At 30.6% G+C, this 17,341-nt stretch overlaps 1 protein-coding gene across 2 annotated transcripts; it reads left to right on the forward strand.

The window, feature by feature from the left end:
- Positions 1-7,581: 7,581 nt before the first annotated feature.
- On the forward strand, positions 7,582-17,100 carry LOC106121385 (toll-like receptor 8). Of its 2 annotated transcripts, none has more exons than XM_013317047.1 (5): positions 7,582-7,842; positions 12,077-12,284; positions 12,363-15,485; positions 15,864-16,156; positions 16,468-17,100. In XM_013317047.1, exons 2-5 carry the CDS (start codon positions 12,134-12,136, stop codon positions 17,032-17,034), a joined length of 4,134 nt encoding a protein of 1,377 aa, XP_013172501.1. In that variant the 5' UTR covers positions 7,582-7,842; positions 12,077-12,133; the 3' UTR covers positions 17,035-17,100. The 2 variants fall into 2 exon arrangements, with proteins under 2 accessions (XP_013172501.1, XP_013172509.1); XM_013317055.1 differs by having other exon boundaries at positions 7,582-7,713.
- The last annotated feature ends 241 nt before the right edge of the window (positions 17,101-17,341 follow it).

Below are 17,341 nucleotides of genomic sequence, written 5' to 3' on the forward strand. Positions count from 1 at the left end.
TATAAAACTAATACAATTAGGTTACCCGATTTGATTATTTGCTACCAAAGTAACGTAATTTGTAAAGAAATTTATAACATGTAAAAATTAAGAGAATAATAGATATTTTTAATGTCAGAACTTAAGTTAAAGAAGAAAGAAAAGTAATAAAATAAAATGTGTATGAAACATTATGTTAATTCAATGGGTTTGTCAAAAGCAATAGCTTGTGATGGTTTTACTTTAGAAACGACAGGCACATACATAAGTCATATAGGTACATTTTTTAAATTCTTTTTTCCTCTTACGTTTAATATCTCTTTGAAAAACATGTCTATGAGTGACGGGTCTCGTTTGGTTTTTAATTTCACTTCAAATAAAAGCTTTTGTTTCTTTAACCCAGTTGTAAGACACGAACGCAACTATCGGAGTGTTTACAATTTTTTTCAATCTTTTATCGATAATACAAAGAGTAGACTTACACCTGTTTTGGAATTTCGTAAGAGATTTAAATCTTTGTGTCGAATATTGACTTAGTTTACACCGATAAGCAAAGTTTCGATAACACTTGTGAATTCTAAAACAGCTTTCATGATGCAAAATTGTGTAAACCAACCGTATTTCAATATTTAGAGTGGGAAATGAAAATAATTATAAAAGTTTACGTAATGCCTTTCAAAATACGCCACTTGAACGAGGCATTATAACTCTCGAGGCTAATTCATGAAACTTTCACCGCGACATTGTTATACATCGAGTTTTATACTCAACTTGTTGTTGACGTAAAGTTGCTTGAAATAGCTTTGCCTCATTGTAAATGTAGCTTTAATGTTCTCCCTCGTTCATTCAAAGCTCTAGCCAACACGTGCTTCAGTTTATGAATGAGTGAGGAATTGGACGTTTTGTGGTTATATTTTTATGTTATAAATAAGACAGTTTTTTTTTTTGATATTACCAACAATCATGCCTAGGTTATTATTTTCAATAATGATTTAATCTTTAATATCTGATAATGTCTATAGAAGAAATTCCATTTTTCAATGTTTCAAAATGGCAATTTCTTGTTTCTTCCATTTACTTACAAAAGCGGACATTAACGCTTCGGCGTTCTATCTTTTACGCATTGTTTGAAGTCATAAATGCCTTCCCGTACGAACCAACATCGCAAGCGCACTTATTTATATTTAGAACACTTCCCTTGTTTAGCGAACGAACATTCAAACTTATTTGCGTGTGTGTAGTTGAATGACTTGTTAGTAAAGTTAAGAATTACTAGCTGTCGCCCGCGACTCTGTCCGCGCGGAATGAAAAAAAAAACTTAATTAGTAGCCTACGTGCTCTATCAGAGTATGTTCTATATGTATGCTGAATTTCATCCTGATCTGTTCAGTCGTTCTGGAGACAACATCCATCCATCTATCTAAACAGGGTCATTTACAATATTAGTAAGATCATTTCTGCTACAAATGTAAACATTAAGAACGCATTTTTAAATACTTATAATCGTATATAAATGTCTCTGTTCAAAACCTATTCATCAATTTTATTATTAATAGTATATAAATTCTAGATTGATGGTTGGTTTTCTATTATAATATAAATAATTATTAATTCATCTCAATAATTCGTCACCAAATTAAAATATCACTATATTTTTTTTCGTAATATGTGACTATCGAAAGATTTCTAGTCCAACGTTGAACTTCGAATATTAATTTCATCGTTTAATATTAATTCAAAAGATGAAGGAACCTTATTTATAACGCTCATAGTAACATTATAATAAAACTTTCTTATGACCCTAACATTATTAATGGTGGGTCTATATGCACGTAAAAAGGAAAAACGACCAATCTCAAAGGTATTTTCATAGTAAAACGTAGCTATATTTCTTGTAATATATGACACAGAATTATTAAAAAAACACACAGAAGTAAGTAAAAGCTAACCGAGATAGACTAAGAAATCTTTGTAAAATTTATTGCTCTCGTGATATTGAACCGTAAAAGATAAACAATGCACTGTTATAAATATAATTTTATGATTAGTTTCGTTTGATTATAAAATACGTTATGAAAACGTTTTTAAAAATTATAAAACTTCATTTCATTATTTTATAAGAATTAAAATTCCAGGACAAAAATTCAGAATTTATAACTTATGGGTAAAATAAATAGTTACTAATATTTCCTAACACGTTGTTTAAAGTTGCAGTAAGTGACGTAAAGTAAATTTTAAGTATACGATTCTGTACATCATACGCTTTACATGAGAATAAAACTTTGAAGCAAAATGAGCGTCACGTCGCCAGCACTTGTCCTCAAGTTCCTAGTACCAGAGCGTGTCATGAAGTTTTCACATAAAATGACGAACTTTACAATCTGCACTCACCAAGACTAGCTCATTTTGCTTTCAAATTTGCTTAATTTGTGGATTCAAAATATAAAGCTATCAGATTTCATTTTACGTTTGTTTTAAACTTAAATAACACGTACCTATAACGTATGTGATACTCTTTAATCGCATTTCGATGTTTAAAAGGTTTTGACCACACAATAATTCAATTTTTACTTCCTTTCACTGTTTTAGTTACATTTACTTTATAGAGATATGGTATAATCAATTAATGAAACATTTGGAAAAGGTATATTCAAATAATATAATAACTTAATTAAAATAGATTTACTTAGGCTATTTGGCAATGGACAAAAAGAGCCAATATATTTAATTTGTGAAATATAGGTGGCAGATTAGACTGTTTTTTTAATTAATATTAGACTTAGAAGTACATTGATATAGGAAATTTAAAAATAAAATATAGGTCAGCGGACGACAGATAGCGTCGGGAGCTGCAGCGCCCGGCTTGCCATCGGTCGTATTTCTGTAACATCAATTTCAACTTGTTTAGACCGTAAATGTTAACACAAACCATTTGCCTACCACTGATTGCCTATATATTTAACATTGGTAAAGATCACCTTTAGCTAAATAAATTTAAAGAGTATATTTTGGAAATCAAATTGAAAAAGTTTGTCTCCTCTGTGACTTATTCAATATTTGTGTTTGAAAGGTCTAAAAAGTTGAAGGGTATCGCGAATTCTTTATAAATCATTTAAACATAAAGCAATTAAGTAATAGTAAATAGTAATTAAATTTTACAGACAATTTTAAGGTCATAAAACGAGTAATAAATATATTTGGTACATTTAATAAACTTTGATATAATATTTTATTTCACCGGAAAATTGTGTTACGAATTTTCGCATTGAATCTTATATTACACAGACGGTGAATGAAAAGAGTAAATGGCGCGAAATAATCGGAACTCATAGTTCTGTGTAGCTGAGTAGGAATTTATTGCCCCTCGATTCTCATAGCGGCCCATTTCGTCGACACCTTAATTTTACAACGAAAAGATACTCCTATTGACAAAAGGTATTGTTCTGTTTCTAAAAACTCACCTAAAACGAATTGCTTTTGACCGAGGTATAAGTAATAACAATAGATAAAAACATTATTTAAGAAATTTATAAACGTGTTGACATAGAAATTAACACAATATCTCTGCAGACAGACACAGACCTTTTAATAGGACATTTTCATCAATATTTTGCTACCAATATAGAAAAATAAATATTAAAAGTTATTTCAAAATAGGAAATAAAAATCTTTGTTAATTATTGGTCGCATTACATTTATATGTATAATATTCCGTTATTTATATTTTTAAAAAAGATTCTAAAAAATAAAAAGTATATTTTAGTTAATTTTAATTTTAACAAATGTAGAGACGTAAGGATTTTTTTTTCTAGATACCAAATTTAATATAACATAAAAAAAATATACGACTATAATTCTGACGATACTGACTAAGGAAATATGATATCTAAACTTTATATAGACATTCAAGAAATTCCTTTCATAGAACCTAACATTACGAACACGATAGCTGAAAGGAGTAAATGGTGTGAAATAATCTAAGCTCTTGGTTCTTGCTTGAATTAAATTTATTGTTTTTCGTGACCTTTTTCTTGACACCTTGCCATATGACGTTTTCTAGGTATCTATATCATAAATATATTTAACATTTATACTGTTCAGTTTTTAATAACTTTATAAACAGCCTAGTTTATTGAAGACATTGTTTCGATGTCATTAGAGATTGTATTTGATACTTTCGTGCGATTTTCAATTACCACAAAACTGAAAATTTAATGTAATCACGTAATATACCATAGCCAAACTCCCCATTTATAACATGTTGTTATCCCTTTTTTTGAAGACAAAGACAGGTACGACGATTTCTTTTATAAAGGGGTTTTGGTCTCAGAAGCCCACAGATAGCACGATAACAAAAAATAAATGAAAATCGTTTTCAACCACATTACACCTGCTAAGCTTTAACCATTGTTTTCAGGGTGTAATATCTAACTGTTCGAAGTGTTAAGTAAATGTAAATATTTTATTATGGACGCACAAACGACGCCTGGGAGATCAATAAAATTTGTTTGTTTTGTAAAATGCCCTCCCCATCCGCTTGATAGATTGTGTACATGAATAATTCATACACACAAACTGGAAATTGTCGGTAATACTTTCCATAATGGCACCCATCACACACCACCTTTAGTGTAAACGATGTAATTTACGCACTGTTCATAAGTTATTTTTTCATTCCCGTTTCAAATATAAAAAAGGCAATCCAAATTAAAAGAAATTATGTTTATATTTTTAAAACTTGATGTGATATTTTCTGTATTTTTGTAAGAGGTAAGAAGTTCGTCTGCCTTTCAATGTCACGGTACATGTATTCAATGCCAAGAAAGCAGAAACGTGACTCATTCTCAGCCGCAATTTACCTTGACTTTTATGAATGTGTCCCTAGAGTCTAGGGCATATACCTAAGGTATCCAGCAACCGTCTTAGAGTTTGAAATGTGCCTTTCATTTTCCACTTTTAAGATCATTAATCGAAATGAGATATGGGGCTTTGTAGATTCACGTTTACATTACATAATATTCCTTATAGGCATATGCATTAAATGATCAAGATGTTATTTATAATGTTTCGAAGTAGCCCATGTCAGTCTTTGTTAGAGAAAGGATGAATGTGATTATCCGAGCAATTGAATCATTCACTGATTCTTTCAATTTGACTTAATCATCTCGACACTATTCAATTGCTTTACAATCTTCTTCAAGTATTGTCTAAAGTATTTGAAACGTTTTAAATAACTGCGGGTTCTAACAATAAAATGGCTAAAAATAGAATGATAATGTAAATAAATAAAGTATTTCGAAACGCGGTCTAAATTAAATATTACGATAATATCCAAATAAGGAACTATGGAAAATAGAAAATTACCAAAATCTATTTTATGAGGCATACAAATTTAATTAAGAGTATTATTTAAGAGCTGTCCGAGTTTGAGAAAACAGAAAAGTTATTTGTCGGAAAGCCCCAATTAAGGGCAAAGCTTTCTGGCCTTAATCCAATAAACCTACTCATTTAGTGAACGGAATGAAAGGTAAATAATTTTAGGGCGTCGTCAGGCCGCGGATTGTGCCATGAAGTTTTGTTTTCCGGCCGAAAGATTGCTCCAAACTGTACAATATTTACTGATTCGCTATACAACAGACCAATGAAAATTTATCAATAAAAAAGTCACACATCACACATGAAAAACATATACGGTTACCCACTCCAAGCCGACTTTTTTATAAAAGAAGGGGGCAAACGAGCGGCGGGAATACCGAGGTGATCAACACCACCCATAATCACTTGGACACTTTTATATTCAGATGGTATTTATTGCTTGACCGAATGGGGACAAATCATTATTTCAATTTTTCCGCATTAAATTGCGATAATCTTGAATTTACGTTGCGAATTACTTATATTTAAATTATGAACGGATATTTTAAGTGTGACTTTGAGCCGCCCAAAAAGGAATAAGATCGAATCTCGCACTTACTTTTTAATTTAGTTTTTATAGTCAAAGGGAAGGAGTCGAAGTTTTTCTACGGTTTTTACGTAACGAGCAGTTAGCGCGACACTGAAAGTCTGCTAGTAGAAGCTGATAAAAACTTCTCCTTGCTACACAAACATCCGGGCTCCGGCGCACTCAATTACTGCAGTTTGTTGCACGACGAATTTCTCACATCGACATTTTTTAATTTACATTTCACTATCCAAGTCCAATCAAATGTTCAAATATGATGATTTTTTAAATTATTTCATATCATTTTTTATAAATTTCAATACCTGCTTCTATATTTACCCTTGTTAAGGCTCAAAATTTCAAGTTTATTTTGTATCGAAGTATGAAACCAAAGTGCTTTTCCACTTTTTTCCACAAACAACGTTTGAAGGCATATTTTTACGTGAGACCCCAAGCGTATTTCCTGCTTTTCCTTATTTCCCCCGGGATAAGTCAACTTGTAGAGGACATAAGTTCTACTGATATCGAGAAAGGAAATGCCTCAATGAGTTGAAAGACATTTTGACATTTAAAATACATTTAGAAGATTTAATTTAAGTTTTCAAAATTAAATAATAAGATTATAATTAAAAAGTGTGTACAAAATATTTGAATTGTCAATGCATTTTAATTAAAATTTGTTTCAATTTGACTCTGTTGAAATAATTATTAGCATTTATTTTTATAATATACATCAGAATTTGAAATTAGGACAGATGTAAAGTTAAAGGGATACAGTATAATATAATAGGAAACATTAAACTTTTATGCAAATCACTTACTGTTTTATTTCAACGGCGATATAAAAACGCAGTAAAATGTATACTTTGAAATTATTTTAATCTATTTTATACTGGAGCGTGTAAGGCGTCAACGTATTTCTATCTGTGCATTATTACAAACAAGTATTAATAACGAATAATTGCCTAAAACATATTTGAAAGGAGTCCCTTTAGGCAAGGTTCCGAAGAGAGAAGGGTTCGTTTTTAATATTTTATTTAATATCATAGATTTAAGACTCTTCGTGTAAAATATATAAATTTAGGTGTTTGTAGCTGATATCTTTGATATTAAAGCACATATAGTATTAATTAAAACTCTTCCATGTTAAAACTTAAACATGCATAGCTGCAACACGTGACCAAGAAATGTAGTATATTTGAATTTTCTAAAATAAAGCAAATGATAATATGTTTTGCAGATAGAAAATCGTCGTCAGAAAATTCAGCAATCAACATACACACCATACAGTTGACAGGTTTTCGCTTTGCCTATATTGACCGAATAGGCAATTCGCGACGTTTCAAATATGCGTGTACGCGACACGCGCAACGTGATTCTCGCAACCAAACAATATTGGTTTTGACGATTTACAACAATAGGTAATTTTGCATTTATTGCTATTTAACTGTGTATAAAACATTGATTTGAACTAATATTGAGTTAGATGAAACTTATTTTTAAAAAATTAAAAAAAATCAAACTTCAAACAGACTTCCTTATGATCGTCAGACACATTAGCGGAAGACTTCAAACTAATCAAGAACATGGTCCCGTTCGCGTAACGCGTACAACGTTTGTAATTTATTAGCGCTTATTCCCATACAGCAATCTGTAGAGATGGCGTCCCTATTACGCAGACTCCGTCGAGATCAGAGCTCCAGTGGGCTGCGAGAGTGGGGACGGAGCAGTCGCTCCCGAATGCTCCCAGACGTCCCGAACTACAACATAGCTCCGCGATCGACTAGTTCACCGTGAGTGAAGTTTGAATGTGCGAATATTACTGGATGATCTATTTATAATACGCTATTGCGAACAGGAGAAAGTGATGTTTAGTACTTTCACGCAATTAGAATATTCATATTAGCTATCTGGCTAATCTGGTAAGTATAGAGTGTTTAATATTTTTATATTTAATTGTTTTTTGTGTTCATAATCATAATGATAAAAATTATTCTGACGTTAATTTATTTACCATTGTGATAATTTGAGATATTTTGAATCCAATAAATTGTAAGATTTAATAAAATTTGTAACGCTTATTTAAAGAACGTTACAACTTTCTAACTTTCAAACGTTGTTCTTTTCATTTTAGGTATCTTATTATTCAGAACGCAAACAACTTTTTAATAAAAATAATGAGATATATTTTATGGGTATAATTAAAACTATAATAAGTATATACATAATAAAACTATTGAATGTTACAACTTAAACATCAAGACAGCATTCGTATTCATTCGAATCGTTCAATTTTAACGGTCAATTGTACAAAACTTGTCCTCAAGTTAAGCAAAGATTCTACTTAAATAGCTATAAATACCTCCTTTTAATAATATCTTTATAATTAATATGGAAATACTACTTAATTATTATTTTAATCAGAGCATACGTTCCAAATAAAATTATTTTACATTTACGAGAAAAATAACTTAGTCTAAACTTAATTTTAATAAACCAAAAAATCTATCTGATTGAGACTCTAATTGATGAAATAGCGCCATCTATTCGCTTCGCATTAAAACAGAGTTTTAATTTTGTTTACTTAAATTAAATAATCTTTAAGGTTATATGTTACATTATCTTTCTGAATATACTCAAAAACATAAAAACATGATTAAAGTAGTTAATTAAATAAAAAAAAATGTTGAGTGAGGTTCGAACTCATTTTTCACTAATTAAGAATGTTTTCTCCTATGTCCACTGTATGTGTCATGTATTATGATAACCTTATCATATTTCGGGAAGTATTACGAATCAAATGACACGTCACTTTTCAAAATCGATTCAATCGTATAGGCTCTAGACCGTCACAAAGGAATTTACATACATACATACCCATCTAAATACATAAAAACAAACTTGCAAACGAGCGAAAAATATTACCCTCATGTCAGACGGAATACAATAATAATAAATACCATCAAGGAGTCGATGCCACAAAAATCAATAGTTATTTTTCATGATTAAGTAATTATTAAAAAAATATATGATACTAATTTGTAAAAAATACTGCTTACACTTATTTACTAGGTCAGACAAAAGCAAAACGAACACAGAACTTCTCTTGGCAGGATTAGCGAAAAATTTTACGGTCATATCGTCGTTCGTTCCAAATTTTCAGTTCGATAAATTGTAAATTAAAAGAAAAACAACAATAAAAAACACGATGAATGGTTGGTTTTCGTTATTCTAGTAAAAGCCGCAGCAAATTGAAATCGACAAAGGTACGATCGTTAACCGAGATGATATGAATCCGTATCGAAAGATAAAATTGAAACTACCATTCGAGGAAATCGGGTACGTTTGCCTTTTATTCGAACTTTTGTCTGTAATACATACCATACATTTTGTAAATACAAATACAAAATTGTTTGTATGTATGTAAATGGTTTCAATGTTGTATACTCTTTTGTTGTATGTTCAATTGACAATAATTTCTTTTTTATGAATACTGAAGAACTCAAGTGATTGGATTCCGTCACTGTATATTCAAACCAGAAAGGTTATTTGCTTTACATTCTTCCACAAATATGGTCTAACAAGCCTAACATAAACATTTATATTTGTTTGAAGAAATCTTTTAGTTTCAAAATTACAACAGCTCTGATGTTTTATCTCACACAAAATTGAATATCACACGCACACACAAACATGAATTATAATTCCAAAACTTAGTATGATATAATGCTTGTGTAATAAACAAAATAATGAGATTTACTATCATTGAACACAATTTCCGTTTGATCAATGCTTACTTGGATAAAATATAGTAACAACATTGCATCTATGAGCTAGTTATTAGACATATCATATATATAAAATTCTCGTGTCACCATTTTCGTTCCCATACTCCTCCGTAACGGCTTGACCGAATCTCATGAAATTTTGTGAGCATATTGAGTAGGTCTGAGAATCGGCCAACATCTATTTTTTCCCCCTAAATGTTAAGGGTAGTCCACTTCTAAATTTTTCTCTTTTTTTAAACAAAAACTCCGTCGGAGTCGCGGGCGACAGCTAGTAAAATATACATCATTAGTAAATTTAAAAAATCCCCTCGCTCCTAACTCGCTCGCCAAAATCCGTTTAATAGTTGAGCATACAGCAGAGTACACACTCTTAAAAAAAGTTGTTTACCAAAAACTGCCATTAATAAAGTACTTGGTACAAAACAATAGTGGTAAATAAAGTACCCTCCTTTCAGTCGTTAATAAATATTCACTAAACAATCACTTAGGATTCGCGGTTTGAAGCCGCAAACTCACTTAACTAATATAGCCAATATTATATTAACAATTTATTTATACAGCGTGTCCCAAAAATTCAACTAAGATACAATGAACAACAATATATGAGATACAATGTCAAAGTTCTATGATGAATTAGGGCATACCATTTCAACCACATCACATAACGTGTGGTAGAATAATAGACTATTCACTTTCTTGAGAACTATGAAAATTTTTTATATTTTAAATTAAAAATGTAATTAGTATAATTTAATTTATTATTCGTACTACAGGTAATATACAACAATCGACACAGTCAACATCACTCTGTATAAGGAAAACGGACATGTCATCCGATATGTCTATGTATATACTAAGATATAGAATACTATTTAATCGAGAAAAGATACTGAAATATACAGACTACATTAAGTGATTCCCAGATATATTTATTAAGTTGGAATTTCTGATTACTCTTTTATCTCTTCACAGATTTTTTGTTTACTTGGAATTGAAGTAAAGATAATGGACAGATTAATGATAATTTATTCTACTTTGACTTGAGTCATTCAAGCAATTAATGAAACAAGGCATAATACTTGTATTAAGTTCATTAGATTAAAATATAATAACTATTCTAAAATCCTAACATTTACACTTATGAATACTTTTTATATGTCCGATATCTTATTCATGTTAATACATGACATGACAACATGGATCTGTTTATACGAAAACTTTGACTCGTTCACGTCGTGTAACAATAGAACATATTTTTCTTACTTTTTTTGAAATATAATATATAATTGTGAAAGAAATTTTATTGAATTAAGCGTATAGAAATAAAACCAGCTAAATCTATGATTACAAAAAAAAGTAACTTCACACATCCTAATTAGATGTTCTTCTTTTATTTTTTTTACATTATAATGTGGCAAACGAGCGAGTGGCCACCTGAAATCGCCGAAATAGCGAAGTGACCGTTTCTCATAGAAATACGCAATTGCATATGCTGTGCCTACCATTAATCGATGGGGGAGAGGATACACAGAAAGAAAACATTTCCATGCATCCTCTCATCCGGAAAGGGTAGGAAGGAAAAGAGGACTAAATAAGGCCTCCGAGATGCACACTCATCAGACGAAATGCGGAATTGCTTCCACTTCACGCCTGTCTTCTGTGTGGTCGTGGTTTAACCGGGCGAGCCGGGCCAATTCGTGCGAAGATGTTAAAGCGGGCTCTACCACTATTAGTTAAGATCAGTTTGAATTCTTATGGTTGGCTGACAATAGTTGAAAAAGGTTATGTATGCAAAGGTTACGTTGTGAAGTTTGGAATAGAAGAGAAACTTTTAAATGAGAGATGTCTTAAAGTTCGAGAAGAAACTTTAACTATTCGGATATGCTTTATTTGCATTTAATTCCGATTCGCTCTGATAACTTTCATATCCTTTTTCATTTAATGCGTGACCTTAAAATATTAGAAAAGTAAAATAAATTTCAATCCAAATATATGTATTTTGTTTTAAAGACAATAACTGGCCATGGTTTGTGTCCTAGGGTCACTTATATTTTAAACAAACTTTATAAAAATTATCTTCTAACCCTTTCCGTCACTTTTAAGTTCATGAAAAAAGGATTTTTAATCATTGCCACGATTTTAATATTTATATAAAAGTAAACCATTTCTTCTAAAAACTTTCCTCACAATCTCTAGTCTAATAACCTAAAAATTAATATACTAAACACAATACATTTGTTTTGTACGTATTTTATAACGTCCGCTTATTATACTTACTAATGAAAAAAGTAGTCAAAGTCACAAAACATAGAAAAATTGTAAAGTTATGTTCTTTTCTGTTTTATAAATAATTTATAATATATTTTAGATTCAAGAACTTCGACGCTCCGAATGCAACATGTGGATGAAATGACGTCAAATCAATATGGGCATTTGTACTCAGCTGTCCAAAGTGGAATTCGGAATATACGCATTTCTTTTTATCATCCATATTCAGATACTGCAAGGAGAAGAACAATCACAGTGCCCGAGTTTAACAGAGAATCCAATCTGTCCTTGTTATAATTTCAAAGAAGGTATGCATGTGGCGCCATCTATCTAAATATATAGTTTCATGTTTCTTATTAACATGGAGTTTTTATTTTTTATTTCAGGATTATTTCTTGAATGTCCAAGTGCAACACCTGGTGTAGTCAGAAGTGTACTGTTGAAGATCAAAGGAACTATACAATCTCTATCAATCTATGACCTCGATGGATCTATAACGGAGCTTAAACAGGATCTCTTTTCCCCACAAACTAAAATAGTTAATTTACAAATTTCACAATCAAATATTAATAGAATCAATCCAAATGCATTTTTGGTCATACACGATTCGTTGCAAAGTTTAAGCATAATATCAAGCAAACTAAATAAAATTCCACACGAATCTTTTTCTAAACTTCTTAAAATTGAGGCACTCGATTTGCAGTTAAACGAAATCAAAGAAATAGACGCGAATACATTCAAAGATGTTAAATTAAAGAAAATAAACTTGAAAGCAAATAAACTTGCAAATATTTCAGAACATGCATTTTATAATTTAGAAGATTCATTGACTGAATTAGATGTTACAGAAAATTTCCTGGAAGTATTTCCATTGACATCAATAGGAGGATTATACCAACTGAATAATTTAAAATTAGCCTGGAATAAAATAAAAACTATTCCAGATAATTATAATATAACAATCAATAACTTAGTTAATTTAGATTTAAACTCTAACTTATTTATAAAAATTGAAAGGGAATGGTTACGATGTATGCCAAATATTAAGACGCTAGCATTTTTTAGTAATCAAATACAAACCATTGATGAGGAGGCGTTTTATCCCTTAGAACATTTAGAAAATATAGATTTAAGTAGAAACAAGCTTATACACTTAGCGCAAAATACTTTTAAAAGAAATCTTAAAATACGTACTATAGATTTAAGCTATAATCATCTTCATCAAATTGAGGGTGTCTTTTCCAACCTTTTGCAACTTTCAGAAATATTTTTATCCGATAACAATATACTAGAAATACCATTTAATGCATTTCAAAACACACAAGGATTGACTGTTCTTAATTTAGAGCATAACGCCTTACATAAATTACATAGCAATTGTTTTTCTTCTTTAAAAAACATAACACAACTGCACATGGGAACAAATTTTTTACGAAAAATTCCAAGTGATATTTTTAAATTCAATACGAAACTGGTAACTCTTAGTCTAGATAATAATGAAATAAATGAACTGGACGAGTTCGTTTTCAGTACATTGGCAGAATTAAGAGAAATTCGTCTGCAAAACAATCATTTAAATTACATTAAGCGAAATGTATTTAGTCCCTTGCCGGGGCTATTAGAATTGCATTTACAAAATAATTTTATTACAACTATAGAATCACATGCTTTTATAACATTGAGGAAACTTCAGCATATTAATTTGCAAGGAAATTTGTTAACAACTATTGGAGATATATTCCCGAATAGAAACTCTTCATTGGTGTCGATTCAGCTTAGTGCGAATTCTTTAAATTTATTAAAAAATAGCTCGTTAGAAGGACAAACTAATGTACACATCATGTGGCTCACACAAAACAAAATAAAAGCTTTAAACGCTCATCTTTTTAGTGACTTAATTAATATTCAAAGACTTTATCTTAAAAATAATTCAATAATGCACATTGAAAGCAAAACATTTATTCGTTTAAGGAGAATAAAATATTTAGATCTTAGCGATAATAAACTTACTGTTTTAAACAACGAGACATTTTTTAATCTTACTTCCTTGGAAGAACTTTATTTACAAAATAATGATATACGACATATTGTCAAAGATACATTTCAATCTTTAATAAAATTGAAAGTACTCGATCTATCTGACAATAAGATAACTATTTTAGACTTATTTCTAACTCCGCTTCCAATCAAACAACTAAGAATAAATAACAATTTCATTTCAACTATAGAAATCAATTCATTAAAAACAATGCCCAACTTAAGTGACTTAGAAATGAGCAATAATTTTCTCAACTGGGAAAACATTATTGAAGTTCAGATACCAGTATTAAAGTCATTTGTTATTTCCAAGAACAACTTTAGTGTCCTAGAAAATACGACATTTTCTCAATTACCCTCATTACAGTCATTAACATTAGAAAGTGCCAACATATCGCAACTACGACCGGCCACTTTTATAAAGAATCAGAATTTATTACGAATTAATTTGGCTTTTAATATGCTAAGAGATTTGCATAAAGATGTCTTTGCGTACACAACGATATTGCAAGAACTAAATTTGAAAGGAAATCATTTTGCCGACTTCCCACATGTTGCGTTATTTAATATATCATCTTTGGAGATTTTGGATTTATGTCAGAACCAGTTAAAAAGTATTGATTTTTTCAAATTCGTTGGCCTTCAAAATCTAAGAACATTGAATTTATGTAAAAATCAAATATCCATTCTAAATGGTTTCAATTCTCCGGCATTAAAAAACTTGATAACTTTAAATTTGAATAATAATAAGCTAACAGTCCTTCCTCCGAATTTCTTCCAACACTCGTTAGGTTTAAAAGAAATTGATTTATCAAATAATATTTTTAAGCACATTCCAAGCAATGGCCTTTCCGAAACTGTGCTACCGGTGCTCGCTACATTGAACATGTCCCATAATCCGTTAATTCAATTACTACAAACATATCCTTTAAAACAATTCCCACTTCTTGAGGAGTTAGTTGTAACTAATACAAATTTAACTATTATAACAAGCAAAGATTTCGAAAATTTTCCATCTTTAAAAAAATTAACATTATCAGGCAACGACATAATTCGCTTGTCCCCGGGCGCGTTCTCTAAACTTCATATTTTGGAAATACTGGACCTAAGTCAAAATAAATTGGAAAATATTCCCCGAGAGAGACTCCAAGGCATATATTCTATTCGACTGCTGAATATCTCGCGAAATATATTGAGAGAGCTAGAAGAGTTTACGCCGGACTTACAAAATTTGCAAAAGTTGGATATTTCATTAAATCATTTGACAAGAATAACAAAAGATAACTTTCGTAATCTTCAAAGTTTGGTAGAGTTAAATTTAAGTGGAAATTGGCTATCGTTTATTTCATCGGATGCATTCCAGAACATACACAAATTGACCAGCATAGATTTGAGTAGAAATTACATTGAAAAAATTCAAATGAAGATGTTGACTGGATTGGAAACTCAAATAAAATCTCTAATTTTGGAAGGTACTTATATTCAACAATATTGTGATTACTTATTTATTTATTTATTTATTATTATACAAAGGTGAAGCTCAATATTCATAATGGTCGGATCAATAGTAACCGACATTCTTGTTACAACAGCTGACTATTTCAATGTGAAGTAGCGAATACGAACTGAATCCCTATCTTGTTCAAAGTTTGCTATTAGGTTTGATAAGTTAATGAAATGATGAACTCTACTGACTATCGAGCTTCGGTGGCTCAGGGGTTCAGCACTTGATTTGCTATCTGCAGGTCCTAGGTTCGAATCCCGCCATGTACCAATATGTTTTTCCATTCGAACTGATGATAAAAATCTCAAAAAAACTACCATTGAAATGTATATAAATTTAATTTCAGAAAATCCAATCACATGCAATTGCGAGTCTCAAGATCAATGGAAGTGGATGCAGGAACATCTTAAAATAGTTTACAAAGGGACGAGAAACTTATTCTGTGAACATCCAGATGAACTCCAAGGTTTCCGTTTCACGGAACTGACGCCTCACAAATTGTGCGACGTGCCCATTGTATTACGAGTCGCTATACAAGATATTCAAACATATTCAGTAATTGTATCTTGGCAGAGCCGCAATCAGACGGGATTAAGTGGATTTCAAGTTGCTTACTTTAGCGAGCAAAATACAAATAGTGTGAGTATGCAATTTTGAATTAGTCAATATTAACTTAATTATACCTAAAGGACTGGAATAACGTAATTAACTCCTAATTTAATGATAACGATGAAAGCTTGTATCACGATTAAATTGCAAATTATTGATGATAATTATATTATAGACTTTAATATAATATATAAAAATCAATTGCTGTTCGTTAGTCTCGCTAAAACTCAACAGCGGCTGAACGGATTCATCTTGTCTTGATCTTGAAATGTTCTCGGAGGTTTAGGGAATGTTTAAAAGATGTACAGTTTTAGTAAAATAATTTGATACTACGTTTGCAGATAAGAGGAAAATTTCTCAACCTTACTGCCCGTTCAACCAGACTGAATCATTTGACTCCAGGGACACGGTACTACATATGCGTAATAGCCATTGGCAATTTCGGAATATCGACGGACTCGTCTACCACAGATGCGAGAGTTGCATTACCAAAAGAAACTCCTAGTATTACATTATTTGGTGATGAACATCAATTTAATTATTTAAAATCATCGATGAACGATTCGTTAACAACTAAATGTAGCACAGTTCGTACGATTGAAATATTCGGTGCTGCAATGGATAGTCCTTTTTCTAATACGTATTTGGGTCTAGCTGATATCTTAACGAGAAGACTTAGTTTGGTAGTTGGATGCTGCATAGGTTTTATAGTATTCATAGTGCTTGTATCAGCATTAGGATATATTAAGACAAAGAAGCGTCCCGTTGTTATAAAATCTGAAGTTCAACAAACTCCGCAATATATATCGTATGATAACTTTTCAACATCCAATCCGGAAGGACAGACTACAGAAATGGATTTAAATACTATTATGGATAAAACTAAAATACAATTTAAACAAAGTTAGTTAGTTACGACATATTCCAATTTAATCTGACCCTATTTTACGATCACACAAAAGTTATAAATACAAGCAAGACATTTAGATAAATACTAAAAACTAATGTGTATTGTAATAATTTGCATTAACTGTTTTAAAAACCATAGATAACTTTTTATTCGATAATTTTTGTGTTAGAAATGTTTTAAAAAAGTCTAATTTAATATTTCTATCTATGACATGTTTTAAATGAATTAGGCAATATTAAATTACGGTTATTTATGTTTAATGTTATCAAAAACGTAAAACGTTGGTTAAAAATGATTTTTATTAA

The sequence above is a fragment of the Papilio xuthus genome, unplaced genomic scaffold (assembly GCF_000836235.2).
Source record: "Papilio xuthus unplaced genomic scaffold, Pxut_1.1 DF829129.1, whole genome shotgun sequence".
NCBI lineage: Eukaryota > Metazoa > Arthropoda > Insecta > Lepidoptera > Papilionidae > Papilio > Papilio xuthus.

What these genes read in the sequence shown, in the direction of transcription:
- LOC106121385 (XM_013317047.1), top strand. Translation starts at nt 12,134, where the DNA reads ATGGGCATTTGTACTCAGCTGTCCAAAGTGGAATTCGGAATATACGCA. An exon ending in AAAATCTCTAATTTTGGAAG is followed by an intron (nt 15,486 to 15,863) that starts GTACTTATATTC and finishes ATTTAATTTCAG; the next exon opens with AAAATCCAATCACATGCAAT. An exon ending in GCGAGCAAAATACAAATAGT is followed by an intron (nt 16,157 to 16,467) that starts GTGAGTATGCAA and finishes CTACGTTTGCAG; the next exon opens with ATAAGAGGAAAATTTCTCAA.